The 22,881-nt window shown below is 39.3% G+C and overlaps 1 protein-coding gene across 2 annotated transcripts in view; it reads right to left on the reverse strand.

The window, feature by feature from the left end:
• Nucleotides 1-1,751: 1,751 nt before the first annotated feature.
• CDS1 (CDP-diacylglycerol synthase 1) overlaps nt 1,752-22,881 on the reverse strand; it is a 57,512-nt gene continuing 36,382 nt past the window's right edge. Inside the window, exons 7-13 of one of the 2 annotated variants that reach the window (XM_034772367.1) lie at nt 19,573-19,655; nt 16,266-16,353; nt 12,519-12,587; nt 11,452-11,604; nt 7,004-7,123; nt 5,690-5,793; nt 1,752-4,804 (exon numbers count right to left, since the gene is read on the reverse strand). In XM_034772367.1, the coding sequence (XP_034628258.1) occupies nt 4,666-4,804; nt 5,690-5,793; nt 7,004-7,123; nt 11,452-11,604; nt 12,519-12,587; nt 16,266-16,353; nt 19,573-19,655 (756 nt within the window). In that variant the 3' untranslated portion in view covers nt 1,752-4,665. The remainder of the gene's footprint in view (nt 4,805-5,689; nt 5,794-7,003; nt 7,124-11,451; nt 11,605-12,518; nt 12,588-16,265; nt 16,354-19,572; nt 19,656-22,881) is intronic. The other variant, XM_034772368.1, reaches the window with a different exon arrangement.

Below are 22,881 nucleotides of genomic sequence, written 5' to 3' on the forward strand. Positions count from 1 at the left end.
CCAGTCATTCCCTTCCCTTTCCAGTTGAATATTTCCAAAGCAGAGGGAGGCCAAGACAGTGGTGTAGGAAGGAAGACTATAACAAGGAATTACTGGTAAGTTATTCTGCACTTGTCATATACATCCCTTTTCTCCTATAGTGTGAAAAAACAGTAGGAAGAACTGGCAGTTGCAGCAAATAATGCCATAGATGAAGGCTTACCTTAATATGCATCCTGTAGTGCCCTGCAAGCAAGAGATGTCCTGTGAAGATAGATAGACTGTTCAGCTGGTAGTGCTTGAGTGTATGTGAGGAAGACCACATGGCAGCCCAGCCTTAACTGCTTCAGCAGATGCTTCCATCCTCACTGGCCAGGAAGTAGTTGCCACTGTAAGAATGCCCTCCCTCGCCACCAAAAAAAAAAAAAAATAATAATAATAATAATAATAAAAATTCAAGGGACCAGGTTAATTAGCCTGAACACAAGTTAGACAGATACATAGGTTAGTTCATCCCATTACAGAAGCCTAAGAAGCTGTTTTTCCCGTGTGATGACCAACAGAACAGAAAGAGCTGCTTAATTTGAACTTCTGACAAGACCGATTTTGTGACTCACTGAAAGAATGCAGCCTTCAAAGAATGCAGTTGCCATGCCAGCCCGACTGGCTTAGATGGGCTACAGAGCAACAGGCTGGCTGAGGTAACACCCACTCCAGAGGATTCTGAGTACCTTTCCCAGACCTGAGAGAGAACTCTGTGTAGCTTGAAAGCTTGTCTCTCTCACCAACAGAAGTTGATCCAATAAAAGAGATTACCTCACCCATCTTGTGCCTCTCATCCTGGGACCAACATGGCTACAACAACTGCATACAATTGTTCCTATTCTCTCTACATAGGCTAGGAGAAAAGGGAGATATGGGCTTTGCACTGCCAACGTTCAGCCAGGAGCATATTCCTCCCTCCCCGTGCATAGGAGCAGCACTTGGCATTTGTTTGGGCCACACTTTTTTTGCCTTATAGCTGAGTAGTTCAGAGAGACTTTGTGCCCAGCTGGCAGTGCCAATTCTGAGTGTAGAGATTGTTAGAAGTGGGGAGAATCAGGAACACTGGAAGCAGAGCACAAAGGATGTTCTCATCAAGTGGGCCATGTTGCCAACAGAAATCTCCTCCAAATGTCTCACTATAGTGCAGTAGAGCCCAAAAGGGAAACTTTTTACTGCAAGGAGTCAAGTAACTGCAGTGCAAATAAGTCCATTGTCTATAGTTTTCATCAGCCATGAATGGCTGCAATAGCATTATAGGACCATTTATCATCTGCAAGAATATATCAGAAACATCTTATTTTCAAAAACAAGTGTAGAAGTTACACTGCATATTACATTCTTACACCACTTTTTCTTAACAGTACAATTGGACACGGCATGGGGGTGGTCAGTCCCCAGAGTGAGGGGCCAGGTGTGGGGAATGAAGCCCGGCAGGGTCAGGATCCCTACCTCTCTGCTGGAACTGGGATAGGAGCCACTTGCTCTTCTCTTCCCGCCCTCTGATGGCAGCTTGGGTTACTACGCCTGACCGGACACTGTCAGGTCCCTCCACAACTGATGCCTCCCTCCCCCACCCAGAGATATGTTAATTTTGTTTGTTTTCAGTTAATTGCAGGCATTAATTAAGATTAATTGACAGCCCTACTTTTAACAATAGAAAGGTGCATTTTTAAGAGATTGTCAGCCAAAATGTGTTTGCTATAGAGGAAAAAATGACAAAAGTCAGATCATAGAAGATTTCTGTCCCAGCTTTATTTTCCCAATCCTAGCTTTAATAAGAGATTGAAACAATTAAAACATACATAATATGATACCATTTACAGTATATACATTGTTTCTATATTTGTTTTTCTGAACAAGATAATTACAACAGCCTTGCCCAACAGAACTGAAAAGTGAAGAGAAATCACTGGTGTAAAATTTAGACTTTCCAATTCAAGCTGTATGCCTATATTAATAGAACTAATACATAAGAAACGTGAGGGTGGGCAGAGGGGGCACATTGAACAGCGAGAGGAAATATTTATGGCATTTCACAAGTTAAAAATTAAGGACCTAATCCTGCAAAGACTTACATCAGGGCCTATCAGAGTAAACAATAACAAATCTACAACAGTAGATTAAGTGGTTAACCATTAATGCTTCTGAAAATTATTTGGTTGTAACTTTGTCCTTTTTATTTTCACTGTAAAGATTCATTGACTTCAAGTGATTCACTGTATTCAATGCTACAATATATTCTATTTACTTGATATATATCCTATAAAAATTACACTAAAAAGAGTTCAAACATTTTATTTATGTTAAAATTAAATATTATAATCTCATATCTATAGGATAAATTTATACCCAACTCTAGTAAGGCTGTGTTTCTTATTGGAAGAATCTACCAAGATACCGTTACCTAACTAAAGCCTTATTTCAAGGTTTATGGATGATTTTTGTCACCCTTTCCTGCTTCAACAAACGCTACTTCCTTTCAATATTTTTTAGAACTGCTTACTAGCATCTTTCCATAGCTCATAATTTTGGCTGTGCTATGTTTTAACCTTCAGGTTGCATTGCGTTTTGTTTTCAAGTTAAAGAGTCCTACATGTGCTTAGTTTCAGTATAATTATTATTATTTATTATTATTAAAAAACAAAAACAAAAAATTGGGAGTCGGGAAGCACAGCTAATCACTACTGGAAGACAATTTGTTAGCATTGTGATTTTAAAGCTGATTTCTTGCTCTAGAATTTTTTTTGACAGAAGTACTGTACTTTTACAATAGAATATAAAAATGTAATACTAATTTGTTCCCTCAGCTATTTAGTGTTGACATTACCACTGAATGGAAACTTTATTTTGGAATTAGAACGAACATCTCTCTTTTAGAACAGTATATAAGACTATTTTACTATGTACAGATTATATACAGATTACCCTGGCCTAAAATGCAATTAGTATATAATCCTGAAACAGAATATACAGTGGTCTCAGATTCTATTCTAATGTAAACAAAAACTTTGAATTCTACAAGGCTTGTTAACATCTCTATTTGCTCTCTCTATTGTTTTTTCAAGTAGCACCAAGCAATTTTAAGATTTTCATCTTTAACCCCTCACAAAAATAATATAGTCAGAGTGCACTCAGAGTGCAGAAGCTTATTTACATTAGGATTGGGGAAATTAAATTTCATCAAGTTAGAGTCTCTAATATACCAAAAGAAACTTTCCGGCATTCGTGTGCTTTCATACATTGTGGGAAGAAAATAGTTTCCATTTGTTCCCCAAAAAAAGTATTTTTATTTCTACTAAGATTTTACTACATGATAAAAAGGATATTATGTAAAATGAAAATACCCAATATTAACCATTTTACAGTGTCAACTGTTTTCACACATACTTAATTAAGACTACTGAAAGAGCAGCTATCTATAAAGTATATATTTCTCAACTGAATCCTTACATTGTTACCCAAACTTACTTGAGAAGCTAGAGTTACTCAACTGTTGATAACAGATGGCAGAAGAACCATTCACCATCTCCACCTGGAACTTTGTGCATTTGGTCAGTCAGACAACAGTGACTGCTTTCAGGGGAATAATAATAATAAAAATATTAATAAGTAAGCACTTATAGTGCACTTTTCATCCAAGGATCTCAAAGTGCTTTATAAAGGAGGGAAATATCCCCATTTTACAGATGAAAAAAATTCGAGGCACAAGAAATAAGGCTAGAATGAGCTCATTTCAGACAGTGACCGATCATTGGGATGTGAATCTAGGATTGTTCATGTCCATTTGCTGGACTGGAGAACTCTATCTGTTAGTTAATCACCACTCTAGTTCTGGATGCATTAATTTGTTTTTGTAATCCAGAAGGATTCTTCCAAAAGAGGAGACTACTGCCCAGGCACCTCAACAGTAAAGGTGCCTTTAATCTTGCAAGGATCCACTGACTTCATTAGAGAATTTTTTTCAAAGCCATTAACTAGAAACTTGGCTAACCTTAGCCATTTTCAGTAAAACAGTAATGGTACAAATCCAGCAGTAACCCTGATATATTCTATTCTAAATTCCAGCCTCAACTTTCTGAGCAACTCTCAAGGCAAACTATTTTCTGGCAAGTGATGTAATCAATTGCACAGTACATAAAACATCACCACTTTACTGCAGTTTGGTTATTCTTCAATAACCATTTGAGACTAAGTATGACAGAATTATTGCTAAGATATACAGTACTATAAAACTTGCATTAAAAGCAACAACTGTACTGATAAGCTACATTAAAAGTTGCACAGTGCCAGTACAGTCTTAACATTTCCTCAGTTTAGTTATTGTGATATAAAACTGCTGAAAATGAATAGTTATTTTAAAAACTATTTAACCTGTCAGGCTGGATACCGAAGGAGTGCTCACACCATCAACTTCAGAAACTAAAACACATGTTAAATAAACAGTTATTTTACAAGCAAACTTAAATTTTATGTCTTATTAAATATTCACAGTAGTTTCAGGAAACATTCAATGTCTTCAAAACTACTATCTACTTCTTGTTCAACCACGATTACTATGCAAAGTTGTAACTTGTTTTTTTCAGTGCTTTTCTGGCAGGTTGTTTTTGTTTGTTTGTTTGTTTTGTTTTTTAAGTCCGCCATTCAATCCAACTTTCCCCTCAGTGATGGCTGAAGGATCCCTTTTTCAATTAGATGAGATTTCAAGGTTTGATATACATTTAATTGCTGTTCTGGCTGAAGTACCAACAGTTGTTGCAGTAATTTGCTGGGATTTGGACCCCTGCCAATGAAATTTAAGGGAAAAAAAATTTAATTGAATAAAAGCTCTAAACCTACCATACAGAAGTGACATCTTTAGTTTTTCTCCCTATGGTATAAATGCAGTGTCTGCTTTTTGAGAGGTTTTTCTAGTGTAATGATCTCTCCAGAACATGTGTGTTATCTGGTGAGCGTAACTGAAACCTGCTTTCTCAGACTGTATCTGTTGTATAAAATGTAATAAGATGTCTTAACTGGGTAAGCCACAAATGTAATATGCATAAAGGCTGCTGCTGGTCATGGTGAGAATGTGACCGATTCCAAAATTGCTTGTTTTGACTTTCTCACCCTATGTACCTTCCAGGATATTCATGCTAACAAGCTACATGCCGAAGAATGAGCCAAGTGATGTAAGATGAGTGTCCGAGTGATGCCTGTTGCATGTCTTTTGACCACTGGGAAAGGATCTTGAAACAAGAAATCCAAGGGCAGAGAGAACCTTTCTGCTGCAAGTCTCAGCCTAAACATGTTACAAAAACCTCGAATGGTGTTTTGTACATCAATTATAGGAAAACAGACATTTCTGCACTGCTCCAATTACCACAAATAAAAATCAGAATGTTTAGGGGTTATTTCAGATTCATTTTCTTTATATTCAGTTGGGTACATGCTCTTACTTTTTCGTTAACTAGTAGTAAAAGAGGAGGATAACATAGCCTGTTGCAAGACCTTTAGAAGTTTCGTGAGATTTAACAATGGCTCCAATATTCAAGAGATCCCTCTGATCAAATGTAACTGCATAAATCATGTTTAAAGCTAACCTTCACTGTACCAGCAGAACAGTAATGGAAGAAAGTTTGCTAGATCTCTATATTGACTATATATATTTATATATGCAAAAAAATACCTTATGAAACTGGTGATATACACATGAACAAAAGTAGCCATCAAGTACTGACAATCAAAGCGATCCATTATTCCGCCATGGCCAGGAATAGTGTCTGCAAAATCCTTTAAGGAAAAAATGCAGTAGTATAAATATTCACGTACAATACCTCACTCATCTATTGTTTGTATTACATCAGTGCCTAATTGAGATATAGGCCCCATCATGCTGTACTAACTGAACCAACACGTTACCAACACTCTACCAACACATAGTGACAGTCTCTGTCCTAAAGGATTTACCATCCAAACAGGCAAGACAGACAAAGGGCAGGAAGAAGAGGAGGGGAACAAAGAGGTGAAGTGACTTGCCCAAGTTCACACAAGAGGTCTGTGGCAGAACTGGGAACAAATTAGGCACTGAACTGCTAGACCAGGACCATCTACCTCTACACATCATCCTATTTTGTGCCAAGCCTTCTAATCTTTAAGTATCATCTTCTAGCATCTTGTCTGTATAGGTTCTAATACCTCCCACAGTTGAATACTTTTATCTCCTTTTTCTACCAGAGTGGCAGCTGCTGAAGCATTTATTTTGCATAAAAACATCTTTCCACAAGATGCTCCCTGAATGTTAAAATGGAAAAGGCATCCTGTGATCCAAGAGTCCATATTACTGTTTATTTTACTTCATCTTTGCAAATCCCCCATATGTTTCATTGATTTCCAAATGTCCTTAATTAAAAAGAATGTTGTGTCTTTATAAATTCATGTGGTATAAGCAATCATTCTCTGTATAAGCATTGTATTCAAACACTATTTTTAATTTTACAAAAGAAAATCTGAAATGGAAGCAGTGCTCAAAAGGACATGCAAACTTTATTGGAGATATAATCAATGATACATTCTAGCAAATTGTCAGCACGTATTCATGTATATTACCATCCATATAAATATTTATGTATAACACAATTTCTTACCTCATTATATAAACAAATATAATAAAGTAACTCGCAAAAGCTAAACAGATACCAAAATGCGTGCACAATGAATCCAGAAAGTGCTAAGATTTGCCAGCATGGAAATCATAGTGCATCTTGAAAACATATGAAGTTTAAGAACATTATTTGCCAATGCATACTCTGCAACATATCTCTGATTAAGAAGAATATTGTTTCAGAGGCTAATGGTAGCTTGTTATCACAACATGCTGGTTTAGTAGAAAACCAGTGTGTCTAGATCATTATACTCTGAAGTCATCTAATTAAAATTCTAGGAAGTGGCTCCATCAAAGTCTTCATAGGGTTTTTAAAAATCTACAAAAATCTGTACACACCTTGATTTTGAAAGCTCTTTTGAATCCACTAGCAAAAAAGCCTCCAAATGGCCCAATTAAAGATGCAAATGTTGACAAAGCAATGCTGTGCATCTGGAATGGGTACATATTCACTGTTTCCTGCAAGAAGACAACTATTAGCAATAGTATACATTAATTTACAATTATTCCAGATACTCAAGGCCAAACAATATAACATTCAACATAAAGACCTTAACATTATTTTACTAACAGAGAAAATACATTTTGTTGCAAAGCCAACATGATTCACGGAAAATTTCCAACTTTTCTATTATAAAAGGTACTTGCCTTCATTGCATAGGGGGAAATAGACATGTTATAGAACACACCAATACATATTTTATCTAATGTGAAAAGAATTCCCTGCTCAGTATTACTGAAGTATTTTAATATTTATCTTAGATGTAACAAGGGATTTGTCAAATATAACACTTCCTCTTCCCTACCCAATTCTACAGATTCTTTAAACTGATTTGTATCTTCATGTATCAGAAAGAAAGAAATCTATGGTTAATCATCCTAGTATATAAGATGCAGCTCCAATACCTTCTCAATCTCAGCTCTTTCCAGTTTCCTTCTTTCCTAATGTCTCTTCCTCTTACTGGAAAGGAAAAAAAGATCTTGCCTACTACCCTTCAAACTTCTGGAAAGAATAACTCTTGCCAGTGTTTGAAAGCCCTCTAGTAACCCAGTGTCTCCCTTCCAGGTAACTCACTATCATATTTATGCCTCTCAAATGCTTTGCTGGTGACAGTATGGCGGACTCATGCAACAATCATTCCAGCATTTCAACACTGCAGGAGGGGAATGATTACCTCCTTAACCTCCAGGTCCCAGAAGCAGCCACATACTTTATGCCTTTTGATAGCTCTAGAAAATTACAAAGTAGCTACTGCAAGAAGTCTCCTACCTGGTGAGATTTCCACTCTCACCAACCATGAATTCTATAGAGAAAGGAAATGTATTCTTCCCTCTTATAGTTTGCACTTAAACTTGTTATATTATACTCATTTCGTTGACCGATTTCATGCGCACTTTTTTTAATTGAGCTTCTGGTCTGTTAGATACGTCAGACAGGAAAGTTGTTCTATTATCAGCAGAGATTCCTAATCTACAGACTTCCATTCTTACCTCAAGATTAAGAGACTGCTGGGATATTCTGTAGCAACTTAATATCCTAAATGTGCCTCTCTCCTGCAGTCTCACACAGTCATGGCACCAAGTCCTTCAGAGAAGAGAGCTCACGATGACCTATTTAAATACCAGAGAATTCCTGACCTCCTAATCTGTGTCTATACGGATTATGACCTAGCATTCCTAAATTGCATATTCCCATTTTGTATCACAGCCACCAGTCTCCTGGTTTGGGGGCTCACAGGAGACTGCTTCAACGCAGAGGTTTTTGGTCAGGACAAAACAATATCTAAAACGTCAACCTGATTGAATGACAGGAAGTCCTTTAGATTTTGACTCTTTTGGAAGTCCATTCTGTTGCAGAAGTATGCAATTAACAACTGTGATTGGGTTTGTGTTGAATATTAATAATCAGGAAAACACCAACAGTGGTGTGAGATCATCCAGTTTGGTTTCTGAGCAAAACCCCTCTTGCTTTGGCAGTGGGCAGCATGATGCCTGCAGGGAAGGACAACTGGGCACAAAATTTTAAAACCAGATAAATGGAGTTTATGCCTTTATGACTGTGTTCAACAGGACATGTGAGACATTAAAGTCCTTGCCAACAGTTTGACAAAACTGACTTAGCACCGTTTTGGAGCTATAGCCTCTTGTCAATGCAAACGTATAGTTTCCTATTGGACCACTGCAGGATTGGGTTACATTCCCTCTTTCTTTACTGAAAGGTCAAATGAACTGGGCAGAAACCATTCTGGCTTCCTTCCATGAATGTACAGAATCTGGCAGCAAGGGTACATCTAAGACCACATCCCTTCACAGAGGGCAGATTCCCCTTTATGAATCTGGGCCAATTCTATAACTCTTTAGACAGAGTAACATACATAAGTGGGGTTCTCTTGAGGTGGACTGTTGAACAAACTGCTTCTGTGACACATGCCAGATTATTCCCATGGGTGGCCCTATGCAGAAGCTAGGCATCCTCCTCTAGGGAATTCTCAAGAAATTGAAAACAAATTCCCTTAGTCATCTCTCTAGTCAGGGGCCTCAGCTTGCACACTAAGGTTAGATGTCACCCTTATATTGCTCTTAAGGACCGAGCTTTTATTTTATGAAGGTTTGCAATTCATTAAGTAGTCCTTCAAGGAAATTTATTTTAGGCCTCAAAGCGATGATATATTCCCCCACTTCGAGTTTATTGGAATGAGTCCTTTTATCCCCTTAAATTTTGTTTTTTAAAAGCCATAATCATGGTTTAAGTGATATAAGAACTACTGTGGCAGCTTTAGCTATAATTCCTCTGTCTTCCATTTTTGGAAGATGATTGGACATTCATCCAAAAGTTAATACTCTCATCTGAAACAATCTGTGGTTTGTAGTTAGATCAGGGGTGGGCAAACTTTTTGACCTGAGGGCCACATCTGGTTTCCGAAATTGTATGGAGGGCCGGTTAGTGGAGGCTGTGCCTCCCCAAACAGCCAGGCGTGGCGTGGCGTAGCCCGGCCCCCTATCCGACCCCCCTGCTTCTTGCCCCCTGACGGCCCCTGGACCCCCCGCCCCTGACTGACCCCCGGCCACCCCATCCAACCTCCCCCCTCCTTCCTGACTGCCCCCTGGAACCTCTCCCCCATTCAACTGCCCTGTTCCCCGCCCTCTGACCGCCCCAACCCTTAGCCACACCCCCGCCCCCTGAGTACCCCCCGAACTCCTCTGCCCTCTATCCAACTCCCCACCCCGCTCCCTGCCCCCTTACCGCGCTGCCTGGAGCACCGGTGGCTGGCGGCGTTACAGCCGCGCCGCCCAGAGCACCAGGACAGGCAGCTGCGCCGCCCAGCTGGAGCCAGCCACACCGCCCAGAGCATTGCGCCGGGAGGGGGAACAGCAGGGGACGAGACAGGAGCTAGCCTCCCAGGCCAGGAGCTCAGGAGCCGGGTAGGAGGGTCCCACAGGCCGAATGTGGCCCGTAGTTTGCCCACCTCTGAGTTATATTCTTCCCATCTTGTTTCCACGGTGTTTTAATTTATTAGATGTTAAGGAACTTTCAAATTTTTACAATGCCAGGACAAAAGATTACCGAAGTGCAATTTACATCACGAAAACCAGATGCCATGAAGAGTATGGTTTATGTTCCAAGGACTATACTGAAGAAGAGAACATCAAGGTGGGGGATTTTTGCTACCAATAAAAGGATATTCCACAAAAAGAACTGCAACTGTCCTGGCAGAAATGTGCATTAAAGGCAGAGACTTGGCTATTCTTCAATCATTCTATCTTGTAGCATACACTGAACCTGCTCTCTGTTTAAAATGCTCCATTTGACAGGTAAGGGTTGAGAAGACAACGTATAGGTAAGCTCAGTGCTTTGTTAGCGCTTCCTTTACCAGTTCAGCATAAGGAATTTGAGGATGGGGAAGAGGAGGTGACGTACAACAAGAGAAAATTACTTACCAGTAATTCTGTTTTTGTCATATATTCTCCTCCTCTTCCCCTCGAAGGAGGGGAGTGATGGACTGTTCTATTTTGTTTCTGTTTGGTTGCTTTGGAATTTTCTGATTGAAGGAAAGGGAATGGAGCTGCGCTTTTTATACTGGATTGACTGACAATCTGCTGTTTCCTTATAGGTGGAGGTACAACAGCTCACTCCAAAGAATCTGTAGGATGGGTGTGAGGAGGGAAGGAGATCACTAAGTCACACAGAGTTACCAGTCAGTAATTTTCCCTTATTCTACACAGCATTAAGGATTTCAAACATCTTGTGTGCGCTTGACTTGGACAGGAGGGTGATGTCCAACCTAACACATGTTGCGCACATGTTGGAAAAATGCCGTAACTGTTTCCTTTTCAATCTCTTTCCCAAACAAAATGTGCCAAACTTTTTGGAGTTTTAACTCAAGTTCTAATGGGCCTAAGAATCAGGCCTTAACTCTTAAAGTAAAACTTTGTGTACAATTCATCACAAGACAGAATGGCTGACTTGCAGAAATAAACTTTGTTAATGACACCAGATTGCTCTCCCACATTATATTTTGGTTATAAAATCAAAGTCTTCCATTTCCATGACAGGTACAGCATGAGTTGCGAGAGTGCAAGATCCCCCACACAATTCCACCAAATATGCCTCAATTACGTTCTGGAGTGACACCCTCCACCGACCCATGGGTGACATTACCTCCTTCTACATATTCATTCAATCCCTGACTTTTGAGACAAACTAGGTCACCTTTAACAATAATATTTAATGTACAAAAGTAGGCAAATAAAAATTCAATTTTAACGGAAGTTTTATTTTTCCTTACCCTTCCCAACACATCCTGCAGAAATGGGGGTACAGAGTAGTTCTGTATCTGGAAGAGCTCTGACGGTGCACACTCTGTAACAAATCTGTTTGTTTCACTATTGTATTCCACTGGACATACAAAATACTGATACTGAGCCAAAAGGTAGGCAAACTGAAAAGCAAATCAAGAGTTATGATGTATTTATTTCTTGCTGAAGTCACACTTGATAGTATTGCTTTCATATGGCTGATGTACGGTTGACAGTAATTAAAAAGTATTTTGTTACAAAATGGTTCCAAAGTGGATAGAACATCCCTTCTGAAATTGTTGACGCCTCACTAAGCCGGCTCAGATGGACATTCAGCACATTACTAAATATCACTAACTTTTGTTATTGTTTTTAGATCCCCTGAGGTCAAGCCAGCTGATTGTTTCCTTACTACAACCAACAATACATCAGGCGACGCTGATAATGACTATGTGTTGTTTCTTACCCTTCACCTTTAAATGAAATCTTGATTTTAAGAAACAAAGCCCAACATCTACAATTTTTTTTGATTTTGTGATTTTCACAAGCCTCTGTTATAAGTTATATACGTGAACTACAATCTATAGTTATTTTATTTCATGCATACCATAAATTTAAGCTAGCTGTCTAAACGCATGGATACTGTATAAAGAAAGATGGCATTTTTAAATCAAACAAATGTAAATCACTGTCATTTTACTGAGTGTGAAGAAGGCCATTAATAGATTTCAATTACAAAATAAGTGTATATTTATTCTCACCAGAACTATAACATTTATAACAGATACAAACTCTTACCAAGAATAGGAAACAATATGTAATCTGGCAGAGATGGTTAGTACAAAAAAGTTTAGCATTTCGGCAACCATTTACTGTAGTTAGAAAATGATATATGCTTTGCAATTATCGGTGGTGGAATGAATTCTCTAGATAACAAGCGATCACCACTTCTATACACCATAATAGCAGATTGACAACTGAAACAATGCTGCTGTCAAATTTAAGCATCACAAGTTAAAGATTGAAACTAGAAAAGGAAAATCCTGCAGTTACTTACAATAAATCCAAATGCAACAGTGGAAAAGAAACCTCCAATGAACCCTTCCCAAGTCTTTTTAGGAGACAGCTAATCACAAAAAGAGAAGGAGTTGATATAACTAACAATTTATATCATGATACTTTTGTTGCACAACCACCAGAATTAAACGCTCAGGGCTTGGCTTTCAAAGTATACATGCACTACTGAGTGCAGACATTTCCATGCAAATAACTGTCTATGTGGGCATACATGTAGGTAAGTGAACAAGCACATCACAGAGTGACTTCTACAGTTAAGGCTGCCCAGCACTGACCCTGTTTTCAGTCGCTTACAATTTTGACAAAAATTAAACCATTTGGACTGAAATTTTCCATGCCAGAATTTTGCCTCAGGCTGAATTTTTTCTCTTTTTTGGTAAGCTTCAGCTAAAACAGTTCAGCCATTTCCAAGAACAAGATAGGCAGTAAATGCCCTTTCAAGCAAAGAAAGATCAACTGGGAGGACAAAAGAAGGCTTCTCATAAGAACATAAGAAGGCCATACTGGGTCAGACCAAAGGTCCATCCAGCCCAGTATCCTGTCTACCGACAGCGGCCAATGCCAGGTGCCCCAGAGGGAGTGAACCTAACAGATAATAATCAAGTGATCTCTCTCCTGCTGTCCATCACCAGCCTCTGACAAACAGAGGCTAGGGAAACCATTCCTTACCCATGTCATTAATGGACTTAAACCTCCATGAATTTATCTAGTTCTCTTTTAAACCCTGTTATAGTCCTAGCCTTCACAACCTCCTCAGGCAAGGAGTTCCACAGGTTGACTGTGAGCTGTGTGAAGAAGAAGAACTTCCTTTATTTGTTTTAAACCTGCTGCCCATTAATTTCATTTGGTGGCCCCTAGTTCTTATATTATGGGAACAAGTAAATAACTTTTCCTTATTCACTTTCTCCACACCACTCATGATTTTATATACCTCTAGCATATCCCCCCTTAGTCTCCTCTATTCCAAGCTGAAAAGTCCTAGCCTCTTTAATCTCTCCTCATATGGGACCCGTTCCAAACCCCTAATCATTTTAGTTGCCCTTCTCTGAACCTTTTCTAATGCCAGTACATCTTTTTTGAGATGAGGAGACCACATCTGTACACAGTATTCAAGATGTGGGCGTACCATGGATTTATATAAGGGCAATAAGATCTTCTCAGTGTTATTCTCTATCCCTTTTTGAATGATTCCAAACATCCTTTTTGCTTTTTTGACTGATGCTGCACACTGCATGGACATCTTCAGAGGACTATCCACAATGACCCCAAAATCCCTTTTCTAATTAGTTGTACCTCAGGGCAGGTAATCATACATGCTACACTGAGCGCAATAAATAAGATAGCCCCCACTCTGCTGCTGGGCTTCTGCCTGCATTCTCTCCTACAGCTACCTAGGTTAATGATAGGGGGGTTTGTTTAAATCAAACAGTTTTGATCATAGTTTAGTCTAAAGGTTTTAAAGAATGGCAAGTGTACCTTGCCCCCTTCCCATTCCCCTTCCAAACTCCCTCTCGAAACTCCCTATTATAAGCTTTATAAAGCCCTGGCCTTCCTGATAGCCCCGCCCCCTGACTAAGGCTCAGCCAATGAACAGAGGCTTCTAGATTTCAGCCCTTGTTTAGAAGCTCACAGCTTCCAACTGCTGGCCACAGCATACGGTCCTTCAAACAAACACACAGACAGACAAACACAAGTTCAGCACACAGCAAGTAACCCCCAAACACAAACACACAGACAGCCACTTACCCCAAATGACTGCTATCATGGCTAACTGGAATATGAAGAACTACCTTATCTGCCCTGCACCAGTAGAACAATCACCTGAATCACATGACCAAATGTGTAATTTTAAGTACACAACTCCTCAAGTAGATTGCATCAAGGCAGTTACATAAAGCTCTATAGAGATCTAACAGCTCAGCTCCTTAACACAAGGAGAAACCTTTAGGAAGACCGACTAATAAGGTCTTTAATTTTCTAACTATCAGTTCCTTGCCATAAGTCCTAACTGTACAGGTTTAATTATAAAAACCCAAGCTCATGAGAGGGTTGAGCTAAGATTGCTATATGCAAAATATTATATTCAAAAAGCAATGGTTTCATCTAATTAAATCACCACTTCCCTAAAGAAGAGAGTTCCTGTTAACTTAGTTAATGTCACCAAGCACAATTTGGGGAATCTGACTATTGACTAAAAAACAAAACAAAACAAAAACCACTGAAGAATAAAGAACTAGATAACAGCAAAATCTTTTTTTGCAAACGAGAAAAATACCAAAAGATTTATTACCAAGAGAAAAAAATGTGTTTATGTTTGTGAAGATCTTGAACAAATCATGCTTGACCCCTTGATTACTCTGCTAAGGAGATATATAGTCTAGGTGTTTTCCTAATTGCTTTTGTTCTCTGCAAATAGAACGCCATCACCGGTCAGACATCAAGACAGTGGAGCCTTTTCTCCTCACCAGAAGCATGATGTTTTGGAAAAGATACCAGTAAGTGGATGATTTGATTTATGTGAAACTCGTAAATTACTTAAGGGATGAATTTTGGGTAGCTGCGAAAAGAGACCTTCTCTTTATAAAAAAGTGGTATGCGGCAGATCTGCCATGAGTGCTCCTAACTTGCTCACCTTTCTGGCTGATGTGATAGTGACTAGGAAGGCAACTTTCATTGAGAGGTGGGACATGAAACAGGTGGCTATTCATTCAAAAGGAAATCTAGTAAGGACTGAAAGGACAACATTAAGATCCAATTGTGGTGTTGGTTTTCTGTTGTTGGATGAATGAAGGTAGTATGGCCCTCAACCTGAGAATGTAAGGCAGCGATTGCTGCGAGATGGACCCTAGCTGATGGATAGGCCCAATGTCTTGAGGGTGAATAGATGTCTAAAACAACAGGAAACCCAATGGCTTTTGGAGATAACTGATGCTGTTGTGATCAAGAGGAGAAACATTTCCATTTGGCCAAATAGTATCTCCTGATACAATCCTTCCTGCTTTGGAAGAGAATGTATTGGACCGCCACCAACATGAGCACTCTACAGCTGATGCCCATCCAAATACCAGGCCATGAATAGCAGAGGGCCCAGGTTGGGGTTACTGGTTTCACCATTGTGTTGCATCAGTAGATCTGGAAATGGCTGGATGCTGATGGGAGGAAGGGTTGAGATCTTCAGGAGGTTCAAAAAGCAATACAGTCTCGGCCAGTTGGGCACAATGAAGAGAATCCAAGCCTGCAAATTTTTTACAGAACTCGTGGTATTAGTGGGATGAGAGGAAAGGCAAATCTGAGGTGGTCCATCCAAGGTAGCAGAAAGGTGTAGCTTTTTGACCCTGGCCCAGAGCTGTTCTGGAGCAGTACGGGGTATTTTTCTTGTTTGCCTGTGAGGCAATGAGTCCCAAGATGGCACAGGGTGGAGATCTCATTCCGGACAAAATATCTCCCATTTGTGATCTATGGAAAAGAGCCTACATCTGGCCACAATATGGACTATGTTTTAAAAAAGCATAACATCTATAAAGTAAAATGAGTATTCCGTCTGGCAAAATACTAGAGAAATTTTATTCCATAAATAAGTTTTGAATGAACCTTGGAATGTCTGTGTGAAAACCAAGGTTAGATTATTGCAAGTCTGCTATACTAGTAAGTCCAGGACAGTTGTATCTACTTATTTACAATAAATTAAAAAAATAAAAAAAAGAGTAGAAAATTGTTATGAGACTACCTTAATTAATGGAGTTCTCCCAAAGAAGAATCCAAAAATGTAAGCAGTAATATCATTGCAGATAACACTTGAGATTGGAACCAGAAACCTAAGGAATAAAATAGAAAGATTTCAGGGGGGAAAAACTGACCTAAAACTGAAAGACCATATAGAATATTCATTGTTTAAACCCCAAAATGGTACTATTCTCTTGCTTTATTCAGCAAGCACTGACAACATGTAGTAAGTTTCTAGTTAAGCCAACCTACTTGGTTTTGCAAATTCCAGAAGTTTAGCTACACCTATTTTAGCTTCTATTCAACAAAGCAAGCAAGACCTACCAAAGTATTTAGATATAGCACCTTTGACTTGAGTACTGAATTTGCACATCAGCTGGAAGACTTTTGTATCATAACAGATTGAATATCAGTACTACACGTAACAAAAACAGAAACAAACAGGAACAGAGTCACAAGATAATGACACCATCACATCAAGCCAAGCAATTTCCTTATTCAAAAAAAAAAAAAAAAAAAATATCTAAGGACAGCTATTTTTTTTTTTTTTTTAGGTCTCCTTTCTGTCCCCGCAACAATACAATACTTGTAATAGATTATGGCAGATGCTATATACTACATTCTCCAGTGAGTTCTCTCCCTACTTTCTCCTGTAGGTCTATTAGTCTTCCTTTACTCCTTTTGAAAGTTAAAATACACACTGACGCAATAGTGGGCACTTCTGCAGACAGACATAAAACATGACTATTTCAGTAGTAACTGGAACTCACCAACAAAAGCTGTAATAGGCAGAAAAGGAATCAGGCTGAACTTTGACAGAATCAATTATAAGTAATAGGCTTAATCAGAAAAATCATGGAAATGTAGGGCTTCAAGGGACCCCAAGAGGTCATCTGGTCCAGACTCCTGCACTGAGGCAGAACCAAGTATACCTAGATCATCTCTAAGAGGCGTCTGTCTAGCCTGTTCTTGAAAACCTCCAATAATGGGGATTTCACAACCTCCCTGAGGCTAGGTCTATACTACCCGCCTGAATCGGCGGGTAGAAATCGACCTCTCGGGGATCGATTTATCGCGTCCCATTGGGACGCGACAATCGATCCCCGAATCGGCGCTCTAACTCCACCAGCGGAGGTGGTAGTAAGCGCCGCCGACAAAAAGCCCCAGAAGTCGATTTTGCCGCCGTCCTCACAACGGGGTAAGTCGGCTGCAATACGTCGAATTCAGCTACGCTATTCACGTAGCTGAATTTGCGTATCTTAAATCGACTCCCCCCGGTAGTGTAGATGTACCCTTAGAAGCATTAGAATAAGCTTTCTAGGGAGGCTGTGGAATATCCCAAAACACTGGTTCATACAAGAAGTTTTAAAAACTTGTTAAAGGATTTGTTAAGCAAGTGCACCCAAATTTGGGGGTTTTTTGTTGTGTTTTTTTTCCAACTGCATCTTTCATCTGTAATCAATCCCACAATTACTGCAGTTTTGTGTGTACTGTGAAAGTAAAAAGCAATTCATGCAAGGCAGTGCACTTTAAAGACCACAGATGAGCTCCTGCGTGCTTGCTTAGTCTTTCACAACTGAAGATGTAGCCCAAAATTCAATCTGTTTCAGCAGAGTGAAAGGATATTCCCTACCTTTAGTAAGCAATTTAGTTTGCAGTAGTAAAGTTTAATTACACCATTGTAGTTTAACACCAGCCCAGAAGTGAGTAGGGGTTTATTTGATCCTCAGATGGCCCAACCAGTTCCACTTAAAATTTAAATAGAAAATAGAAGTATTTTGACTCTTGATAATTGGAACTATTTATATATGAAATTAAGTATTTAAAAAAAGAAGAACTGATATTGTCTGATAAAAAACAAAAAGCATAATTTACTATAAAGCTTGACTTGTTCACATGACCACTGTGTACCAAAAAATGGAAATACATTTTGGTTATTTTAGCTCAACTTCATGTACAACAAAACAAAGTCTGACAAGTAATACAAGATGAGCTTGTTTGTGTACTAAAGTTATTCTTGCCGGACACTTAACAATTTAGTATTTTTACTGAAAATCATTCTGGCACAATTGTCAAAGTAGATTGGGAATAAAGGATTGCTTTAGGAGGGTTTTCTATACATTATTTGGATCAAGACTTTCAAAATTTGGTGCCTGAAGTTAGGCTCCTAGATAAATGTCCTATTGACAGTAGTGCTAAGCAACCAGCAGCTCCCAGTTAGTTCAATGAGAGCTGCTGGGTACTCATAATTTTGAAACTCCGAACACATTTACTTTAGCTCTCAGTTCATCAAGGTTCTTAAACATGTGCCTAACATGCAAATAATACCATCTCTAGTCAACAAATTATTTAAGCACGTGCTTAACTTTAGAGACAAGTCCCAATGACTTCACTAGGACTTGAGCATACGCTTAAGTGCTTTGCTGAATAGGGATGGGCAGGGCCGGTGCTACCATTAAGGCAAAGTAGGTGGTTGCCTAGCGCGCCAAGATTTGGGGGCGCCAAAAAGTGGTGCCCCCAATTTTTTTTTAATTTTATTTTATTTTATTTATTTATTTTACACAGCATTCCTGGGGTGGGCTGCTGGCGGCACGCTGACATGTGCGGCCCAGACACCCTCTCACAACGCAGCAGCCGCTCCACTTCTCCTGCCTCCCAGGCTTGCGGCGCCAATCAGCTGTTTGGGAGGGGAGGAGAATTCGAGTGGGGGCGGCATGCTCGGGGAGGAGGCGGGGCAGAGGTGAGCTGGGGTGGGGAGCTTCCGCACGGCTCCCCGGGCTGGAGGGGGAGGGGTGGAGGGCGCAAGGTGGAAGTTTCGCGCCCTAGGCCCTGGGGATGGGATTACTCGTGTGCTTAAATATCTTGCTGATGTGGAGCCATAGGCACCAAAATGTGGATTAAGGACCCTACATTAGGATATTCGTTTTTAAAGAAATCTTTACCTGGGACTCTAACAGACATTTTTCTCTGGGCCAAGATTTTGCGCAACGTTACATGAGTGTAAAACCAGAGTAAATCTATTAATTTCACTTGAGTTACTCCTGGACTTACAGTGTTAGAGGCCCTCAGATTTGCAAGAAAAATGTAGCATACAAAAAAAGAGTCCATCCCTCTACTAATTTCTGATATTTTAAAATGTTATAAAAAGTAGTCCTTACTAAACTTCTGCCAACAAAATTGTAAAATGGACTAAATTCTACTAGCAGGTCGATGAAGACATCTAATAGTGCTTTTACAAGACCTAAGTTACACAAACTGAAATACATACATATGCAATAAAATTACAAGTCTGCTTATTACAGTTCCCTTACCAGATCATGCCTTCAAACAGATTTTGGATGACAAGATGAGACTGAGTTACAGTGATCAGCAAAGTGACATGAGTCCATGCGAACTGTTAACAGTGCAACAACATAATTAGTGAAAACACAGATCAATACACATAGTTAAAGACCGAATTTCAGCTAAAGAAGCTCAAAGGAAAGACCAGGCTGAGTGACAATGCAAGAGATGTATGCACACAATGTATAACAATTTAAATTAATTTCTGAAACACAGCAATCACAATCATGGAAAGCCTCTTGAAATTTATCTACAACATGCACCTAGAATTTTGCATCCTGTAGTTTAAACACTTGATTTATGGAAACATAAAATGGCCATACGGGGTCAGACTAATGGTCCATCTAGCCCAGTATCCTGTCTTCCAGCAGTGGCCAATGCCAGATGCTTCAGAGGGAGCAAACATGGCAATTATTAAGTGATTCATCCCCTTATGTCCAATCCCAGCATCCGCAGTCAGAGGTTTAGGGGCACCCAGAGCATGGGGTTGTGTCCCTGATCATCTTGGCTAACAGCCATTGATGGACCGGTCCTCCATGAACTGATCTAATTCTTTTTTGAACCTAAACTTTTGGCCTTCACAACATCCCCTGGCAATGAGTCCCACAGGTTAACTGTGCGTTGTGTGAAGTACTTCCTTTTGTTTGTTTTAACCCTGCTACCTATTAATTTCATTGGGTGACTCCTCGTTTTTGTATTACATGAAGGGGTAAATAACACTTCCCTATTCACTTTCTCCACACCAGTTATAATTTTATAGACCTCAATCCCAAACGCCACTTAGCTGTCTCTCTTCTAGATTGAATCGTCCCAGACTTTTTAAATCTATCCTTGTATGGAAGCTGTTCCACATCCCTAACCATTTTTGCTGCCTTTCTCTGTACCTTTTCCAATTCCAAAATATCTTTTTTGAAATGGGGCAACTAGAACTGCACGCAGTATTCAAGGTGTAGGCATACCACAGATTTATACAGTGGCATTATGGTATTTCCTATTTCATTATCTATCACCTTCCTAACGGTTCCTAGCATTATATTAGCTTTTTGATCACCACTGCACACTGAATAATGTCTTCAGAGAACTATCCACAAATGACTCAAAAATCTCATTCTTGAGTGGTAAAGGGAATATAGAACCCATCATTTTATATGTATAGTTATAATTATTTTTCCCTATGTGCGCTACTTTGCATTTATCAGCACTACATTTCACCATCCATTTTGTTGTGCACTCACCCAGTTTTATGAGATCCCTCTCTAACTCTCTGCAGTCAACTCTGGACTTAACTATCTTGAGTAATTTTGTACCGTCTGCAAACTTTGCCAGCTCATTGTTCACCCCTTTTTCCAGATCATTTATGAATATGTTGAACAGCACTAGCTCCAGTAAAGATCCTTTGGGAATCCCACTATTTAACACTCTCCATTATGAAAACTCATCATTTATTCTGACCCTTTGTTTCCTATCTTTTAACCAATTACTGATCCATGAGAGGCCCTTCCCTCTTATCCCATGACTGCTTACTATGCTTTAGAACCTTTGGTGAGGGACCTTGTCAAAGGCTTTCTGAAAGTCTAAGTACATTATATCAACTGAATCACCCTTGCCCACATGCTTGTTGACACCCTCAAAGAATTCTGGTAGATTGTGAAGCATGATTTCCCTTTATAAAAACCATGTTGACTCTTCCTCACCATATTGTCTTTATCGTGCGTGTGATAATTCTGTTCTTTACTATCGTTTCAACCAATCGGCCTGGTAACTAAAGTTTAATTGCCAGGACGGTCTCTTTTTTAAAAATCAGCATTACATGAACTACCCTCCAGTCATCTGATACGGGGCTGATTTAAGCAATAGAGTATATTCCACAATTAGTAGCTTTGCAATTTCATATTTGAGTTCCTTCGTAACTCTTCAGTGAATACATCTGGTCCTGGTGATTTATTACTGTTTAATCTAGCAATTTCTTCCACAACCTCCTCTACTGACACCTTAGTCTGGGACAGTTCCTCAAGACCTGTCACCCAAAAAGAAAGGCTTAGGTATGGGAATCTCCCTCACATCCTCTGTAGTGAACACCAATACAAATATTTCATTTAGTTTCTCTGCAATGGCCTTGTCTTCCTTGAGTACTCCTTTAGCACCTTAATTGTCCAGTGGCTCCACTGATTGTTTGACAGGCTTCCGGCTTCTGATTTACTTTAAAAAAAAAGTGTCGTCAGTTTTTGTGTCTCTTGCTAGTTGCTCTTCAAATTCTTTTTTGGTCTGCCTAATTATACTTTTACCTTTGACTTTCCAGAGTTTATGCACCTTTCCATTTTCTTCACTAGGATTTCACTTCCAGTTTTTAAAGAATGCCTTTTTGCCTCTAACCGCTTCATTTACTCAGTTGTTTACCCATGGTGGCATTTTTTGGTTTTAATTGGAGTATTTAGTTTGAGCCTTAATATGGTGTTTTAAAATAACTTCCATGCAGTTTGCAGGCATTTCACTCTTCTCGCTGTTCTTTTTAATTTCCATTTAACTAGCTTCCTCATTTTTGTGTAGTTCCCTTATTTGAAGTTAAATGCTACTGTGGTGGGTTTCTTTGACATTTTATCCCCCTACAAGGATGTTAAATTTAATTATATTGTGGTTACTATTACTGAGTGGCTCAGTTATATTCATCTCTTGGACCAGATACTGCATTCCATGTAGGATTAACTCAAGAATTGCCTCGCCTCTTGTAGGTTCCAGGACTGACTATTCCAGGAAGCAGTCATTTAATGTGTCTACAAATTTTATTTCTGCATTCCCTTCCAAGGTGACAATAGAAGGACAGTTGAAATAGCCCATTATTATTGTATATTCTGTCTTTGTAAGCCTCTTTAATCTCCTTGGGCACTTCACAGTCACCATCACCATCCTGGCCAGGTGGTTGGTAATATATTCCTACTCCTATACTCTTATTATTCAAGCATGGAATTTCTACCCAGAGAAATTCTATGGATCTACTTAATGTACTGTCCGGACTATGGTTGTGGGACTTTTCTTATGATTTATTGATACAGGACTTTTGTAATTAACCTTAAAGGGTTACATATACTTAAGGACTATTTTTGGGGTCTCTGAAGGGAAAACTGAGGCATCCATGCCTGTCATACCATGGCCTGGCACTGGAGGGCACCCAGGTGAGGCTGCCCTATGACATGCACTTAGGAGAATTTGAAAGTTGAGAGCAATCATCTCATACAGCACGGTTTATAGCAATGCCTAAATATGAAAAATGTCCACATTTC

Source organism: Trachemys scripta, chromosome 5 (genome assembly GCF_013100865.1).
Source record: "Trachemys scripta elegans isolate TJP31775 chromosome 5, CAS_Tse_1.0, whole genome shotgun sequence".
Taxonomy (NCBI): Eukaryota; Metazoa; Chordata; order Testudines; family Emydidae; genus Trachemys; species Trachemys scripta.